The following is a 6,944-nucleotide window of genomic DNA, read 5'->3' as shown; positions in this document are numbered from 1 at the left end:
ATAGCAGTACAATACACTGGTGTGCACCAACCAGGTACTGTCAAAATCTCCTCGATCTATCAAACATTTCGGTTTAGACAAAGATCTCATCAATCTATTAAAATCTTTCGGTTCAGGCAAAAGATCTTTCGATCTTAAACAACCTTTCGGTTCAAGCAAAAGATCTTTCGATCTTAAACAACCTTTCGGTTCAGATCTATGTTACTTCGGGCACAGATTAAAGCTTGCACGCTTTCAGATTCTGCAGCAGCAGCAACACAACAACACAAAAGAGATTTTCGTCTCTATTTTTCATATCACTTTTTCATATGACTAAGAGCTCCCCAAGAGGCACTATATATAGGCCTCTAAGACCACCTCAAAGGTCACCCACATTTACTTTGACCGTTACAAATATAATGATAATTATGACAATTATGTTTGTAACAACAAATAACATAAATGTTGTAACTGCTGCATGCAGTAACGTCTGAATGCGAGGGTCGCGATCCTACACAACACGAGGGTCGCGTCCAGCCTCGCGTGAACGCGAGGGTCGTACCCTCATGCGAACGTGAGGCTCGCCCTAGCTGCTAACACGAGGCTCACCAATAGCTCACGAGCCCACGAGCCTACAACCCACGACCTACTAGAACTTATGAGGGATTAATTAAATAAAAATATTAGTAGTTAATAAATATCAGTAGTTCTTTAAGATATCAAAACTTTAACTTTTCGCTACGCTACTAAGGATTTCTAAAAAATACCAGTAGTTAATAAATACATACTTTGAAAACTTATTATTGGAAAGCGGTTTTGACCAAAAATATCCAACAATCCCTCACAAGTTTTTAAACTAGTGTCGTGTAACGGTGTCGTTGTTTCAATCGTTGTGCATAAGGTATATGTCGCAAGGACTTGAATCCCCCTTAGACCAACTGAATAAAAGATAGATGCATGGTATCGCAGAGACTTGAACCATCACATATCTAAAATCTAGCGATCACACAAGATCAAACTCATCTGTGGTAGTTTTTACTTTGAACCACACTTGCCTTTGCCTTGCACATTTATGGGCCTGTGCATGTCCTGGTTTTAACTAGGGCTCTAGGTATCTTTCCACAAGACACAATAGGAGACGGCCAAATCTTCACCCAAGCATAGGTGAGTTCTTTAGGCATATTTCCTATCAAACATCCTGCATCCGAGATGCTTTGAACTCATTAAGGCTTAAAAGCTAACCTCTCTCATGATAGGACTTTAGGTGAGTCCTTTAGGTGTGTTTTCCTTCTAACACCCCGTATCCAAAATACTTTGGACTCATTAAGGCTTAACAGTCATCCTCTTTATATGATAGGATCATCGGTGAGTCCTTTAGGCATGTTACTTATCCAACATCCCGCATCCGAAATGCTTTGGACTCATTAAGACTTAACAGTCATCCTCTTTATCATGATAGTATTTTACTTGCAAATCCTACTTAACTTTTGAACCAATTAATTCATCATTAGTAGCGTAAGCTTAATTTGAACTAATAACTTAATGTAAATAATAAGTATTTGTAAGACTCACCAAGCTTTGTAAATCTCACTTGACTTTTAAACCAATTATCTTATCATTAGTAGCATAAGCTTTGAAGTAATAACTTGATGTACATTGTAAGTATTTATAAGACTCACAAAAATTTAAGACTCATTCCAGCAGACGTCCTTTCCACTATGTCTTTTTTCAGACCCTTAGTCAAAGGATCAACCACATTCTCTGAATACCGAACGTCAATCACAGAGATGACTCCTTAGAAAATGAGTTCTCTCAAATAGCCATGCTTCAGAGGAATAGTCCGCTTCTTTCTATTGAACATCGAGTTCGCTGCCACAACACTCGCCGCTTGATTATCACGATATATAGTAATTGTGCCTTGCAATTCTATCAATGGAATGTCTCGAAAAAAACAACTGAGTCATTCAGCTTCATCTCCTGCAGCACAGAGTGCGAAGAACACAGATTTCATCAATGACTATGCAATCATTGTCTGCTTCTTAGACTTTCACGAGACAGCAGCTCCACCCATGGTGAAGATAAATCCTCCAGTAGATTTGCACTCATCTGGTTCTAAGCACCAGCTCGCATCTGAATAGCCTTCGATATAGCCGGATATCCAGTATAGAATAGGTCCATCCCTATAGTTCCTTTCAAGTATCTCATCAATCTCTGAACAACATCCCAATAAAGCTTTTCAGAATTACTTGTGAACCTACTAAGCATTCCTACAGCGAATGCTATGTCTGGCCTTGTGCAGCTCATCGTGTACATAAGATTCCCAATGATCTTTGAGTACTCAATTTCTTGCAGAGTCAAATTCTAATCAATACGCGAACAATCACCTTGAAATGAGTGGGATATCCTGTGGATAAAATACTTGGAAGCTTGTATCTTAAGCATAAACAATAGAAAGAACTAAATATATTATCAATTTTCCTTTAACCCAAAAAAAAAGAAAAAGAATTGATATACAGTCATTTCTGAGCTCCTACCCGCTAAGCATTCAGAACTGGAACAATGCCTTCCCTTCTCGACTTAAGTAGTTTCACTAGCTTGTATACTCTTCTGGCCTTGCTCATAACTACTCAACTTGTTCTCTCTAACCAACTGAACCCCACATCTTTCTTCAATCCCCTCTCCTCCATAACCTCCCTTAGCTGTACAATCTCTTCCCACATTCCAAGCCCAGCATAGAGATTCGAGAGCTCCATGTATATCCCCGTATTCTGCGGTTCCAAATCAAGAGCTTTTGATGCCGCGATCTTACCCACTTCTACATTGCCACAACTCCTAGAAGCACTAAGGATAGCACCCCACACACTAACACCAAACCTACTCCCATCTTTACCTTCCTTCCTAACAAATTTCCATGCCGAGTCCAACTCCCCAGCCTTACATAGCATATCAACAACACAGCCATAGTGCTCAGGTCCTGGCACCAACGCAAATCCCTTCCTCATCAGCTCAAACAACTCTAACCCTTTAGCTACGTTTCCCGACTTCCCACAAGCTGAGAGGACCACCAAGAACACAACCTCATCGGGCTTGGTCTTCTCGACCAACATATCTTCAAACACTCTTATCACATCCTTGAACATCCCATTACGATTGTAAGCATTCAACAACGAAGTCCACATCACGACATCCCTTCTGACTCCTTTGTGTGGTCCGGACAACACGAACACAAGCCTAGCCTTATCAACGAGGCCACACTTTCCATACATCTCTATCAGAGAACTCAACAAGAAAACATCATCCAGTTTAAGATGTTGTACCCTACGTGCTAAATAACCGTGCAGCTGTACGCCCAATCCGAGAAGAGCGGCTTCGGCGCATATTCTAAGGGCTCCGCATAACGTCATCACACTCGGCTCTAACCCCAGCTTTGGAATTTCGCGGAAGAGTGAGAGCCCGTCCATCAAGCGGTTCCTCTCAATATACCCATTCAGTAGGGAATTCGCGCACACAATATTTCTTACAGGAATTTCGTCGAATACCTTCCGTGCATAATCGACATCCCCGGATTTTGCGTAGAAGCCCACGAGAGCGCCGCAGACGAAGATGTTGCAAAGGTGGCCAGACTTCAACGCGAGCGCATGGATTTGATGACCGGATTTGCCGAGGCTTGGGATCGAAGCGGCGGCGCGGCGGCGGTTACGGGAGCTGCCAGAGTGAGTAGAGAGTCTAAAGGGGAGGCGAGGCGGTGAGGAGGGAGAGGGTTCGGAGGGCGAGAGAGGGAAGGCGCGGACCGAGGAGAGGCGGTTAGTACTGAATTGAGCAGGAAAAATGGTTGGGGGGGTTCGGGAGGGGGACGAGATTGGTTTTGAGGAGGAGAGGGAGGAGGATGGAGTTGAAAGGTTGGGAGCTGGGGAGGGCTAATTGGGCAAGGAGGCGATGGAAGGAATGGAGGTGAGATTTCAATTGGGGGTCGGCCGACATAAATTCAGAACCGTCGGCATGCTATGATTTTGCAGGCCATCTGTTCGAACAAAGGATATGATTCTTTGTTAGTTTTAAAATTGAAGGAGACAGAAATTCTGAGGTGTGAAACACTTTCCTTAAAGAAATATTTGCCCCCACTTGATATTCAAAGTTATTTTGGGTTAATGCAAATTTTCTTCCCAGGATACAACAGAAAAATAAAAATTCCAGTAAGCAAATCTGGAATTTTCCTTAATTCGTTGTGAAACAAGTTTGTAATATTGCAGAAGTTTTTGATAGAAAAGATTCAGAAAAAGAAATGTAAATAGATATCTGAAAACATAAACTATTTATAGTTTTGAAAAGGTGCTTCCAACAGTCACAACTTTTATCTGAAAACATAAACTATTTATAGTTTTGAAAAGGTGCTTCCAACAGTCACAACTTTTCAAAACACCTATTGGAACAAACAGCCACTTTTCAACAGTCACTTGTCTTTTCATAATTTTTAAAATTCAAAATAATATTTTAAAAAAATATATTCAATATATATAAAAAATAGAACATTTAAGCGGCGTCAAAATCGCGCATTATTCGCGCTACCCGCACGCGGGTTTAGAAGCCTACACTTTGATCCATTATTCAAAGCCCAATAAGCATTCAATGCTTTTAAACCTCTAAAAGAATGTTCAAAATTCCAATGTGGGACGATCTTGTTTTTTTTTTACAAACAAATACTAACATTCTTAAATCTCAAATCCAAAGTTCTCAAAAAGCTAGTTTTTAGTACGAGAGAGCGATAGTTAAGCAAGGTGATGAAGTGTATAATACTAGTAATGTGGATGCAGCTTATTATAAGAGGACTCAACGTCATGTTTCAGCATTTGAGTTCTTTCGCTTTCGCTTCGTCTTTAGACGGGTCATTATTCTCTTGTATGTCCTGCTTCTAGGAGTCGGTGCTCACGTAGGAAAGCAAACCACATACTAGATCGGTGTTAAAAGAGTAAAGGTTTGTTTGGATTTGTAGGGGGTGAAGGGAAGCTAAGGGAAACTGAGAGAAGGGAAGGGAAGGGAAGGGAATGGAGTTCCCTTCCCCTTGGTTACACCCCAATTTGGGGTAACAAATTTTATACTATTTGGGGGTGAACCAAGGGGAACTAGGGTGAATTAACTTCACATCCTAAGTGTTCCCAAACAAGGTGAATGGAGGTGAATGGTTCCCCTAACTTCCCTTCACCCTCATTCCCCTCAATCCAAACAAAAGATTGTGGGGCTTTTTTTTCATGTTGGTTCCTTGTATCTTTCATACTCTGAAATTCATCCCTCAAAATGTAATTAGGTCTTTCGATTCTTATAAGTTTTTCCAGATAAGTTCTTCTATTAGTTTTTCTATTAGTTTTTCCATCTAATACACTATCACTGATTAGGTTAGTGATTTATCTTTGATGGTGTTAAAGTAAGAGAGAGAGAGAGTCTTGGGTAAAATTTCCTTGAATTATATATATATATATATATATATATATATATAGGGAGAGGTTCTAATAAAAACCTAGAGAACTAAAAACCAATCCTAACCCTACATTCTATTTCATCCAATGGCCTAGATTTCGATGGCAGAATTATAAATATAGACAAATTTAATACATTGCATTAATGTGAAAAAGGGTAAAATTGAAACAATTCATTGCATTAATGGTGACTGATTACATTGGAACAATGATACAAATTTAATACACGTCCTTTAATACTCTCTCTTACATTAATAGTGCTACATTCTTTAATACTCTCTCTCTCTAACTCACTTCCCGATCTCTGTAAATCTCACATGAAGAACACAACAACGCATTGAATCTGGATTCACTGAAGTGATCTTCAATCCAGATTCACTCCAACGAATTGAATCTGGATTCACTCCAATCGATTTGCTGATCCACTGGATTTGTGAATCATTCTAACCATCCAAGCAGAATAAGAAAATTATGGTAAAAAACAAGCTATACAATTTTATAACATGAAAAATTTTCACCTTTTACAGCAAAACGTTATGATTTTTATGGTAAAAAACAAACACCTCACATAATTGAATCTAGATTCACTCATGCGTTTATTGAAGTAAAAACAAGCTGGATTCACTGCAGTGAATCGAGATTCACTCATGCATTTATAGAACGTGTTTGATGATTTTAAGCAAAAAGTTACAATTTTTACATTAAAACAAACTGGCGGTCAGCGGCGGAGAGGAGAGGGGAAGGGAGATGGCTGCTGGTCGCGACGGCGAAGGCTGGTCGTGGTGGTGGCGAATGGGGCTGACGGCGTTTCAGGAAGGAGGTCGGAGAGGAGGTGAGGCGGTGACTAGGGTCGGAGTTCGCCGGCGGGGGCTCGTCGGGGCTTGGGGTTGACGGTGAACTCAGGCGGCGCGGTCGTCGCTGCTGGTCGGAGCTCGAGCGGGGGTGGGGTTGACGACTCGAGTTGGCGGGTTCGCTGGGAATGGAGCGGAGGAGATGGAGATGGTCGGGTTGGAGGGACAGCGAGGGTGCAGGCGGAACTAGAGGTCGGGTTTGGGAGCTTGGCTTTGCCGGCGTGGAAGCTTGTGTTGATGGCGGACGAGAGAGAGAGAGAGAGATAGCTGGGTAGGAGAGAGAGAAAGTTGGGTTCTTTGGAGGATGACCGAATCCTTCAACTGAAGAGAGGTGTGACTTTTGGGGAACTCAACAGAGAGAGAGAGAGAGAGAGAGAGAGAGAGAGAGAGAGAGAGAGAGTATTAGGTAAATTTCTCTTAAATTGAATATTGAGTGTGTGTATATATATATATATATATATATACAAGTAGAGGAGGGTCAGATTTGTCCTCATAACCAATGTGAGACTAAACCCACTACTAACACAATATTATCAACAACCCCCCCTCAAACTCATGTTGGATCAAACAAAGTGAGTTTGTGTACAACAAACTGGAATCGATAACGGGTAAGACCTTTGTGAAGAAATTTGCAAACTCGTCT

At 41.1% G+C, this 6,944-nt stretch overlaps 1 protein-coding gene across 1 annotated transcript; it reads right to left on the bottom strand.

Moving 5' to 3' along the window:
- LOC109834595 (pentatricopeptide repeat-containing protein At3g14330-like) lies at positions 2,027–3,245 on the bottom strand. Its single transcript, XM_020402630.1, has 2 exons — positions 2,630–3,245; positions 2,027–2,190 (listed from the first exon to the last, which is right to left on the bottom strand). The coding sequence occupies exons 1-2, from the start codon at positions 3,243–3,245 to the stop codon at positions 2,027–2,029; spliced, it is 780 nt and encodes a 259-aa protein (XP_020258219.1).

The sequence above is a fragment of the Asparagus officinalis genome, chromosome 3, assembly GCF_001876935.1.
Source record: "Asparagus officinalis chromosome 3, Aspof.V1, whole genome shotgun sequence".
Classification (NCBI taxonomy): Eukaryota; Viridiplantae; Streptophyta; class Magnoliopsida; order Asparagales; family Asparagaceae; genus Asparagus; species Asparagus officinalis.
This window is presented reverse-complemented; position numbering and strand designations above follow the sequence as displayed.

Bases quoted from the DNA above. Each gene is read 5' to 3' on its own strand.
- LOC109834595 (XM_020402630.1), bottom strand. From the start codon at position 3,245: ATGTATGGAAAGTGTGGCCTCGTTGATAAGGCTAGGCTTGTGTTCGTG. The intron at 2,191-2,629 runs GTTGGTTAGAGA...GATGTTGTTCAG, and splicing joins GAAGAAAGATGTGGGGTTCA to AGATTGATGAGATACTTGAA.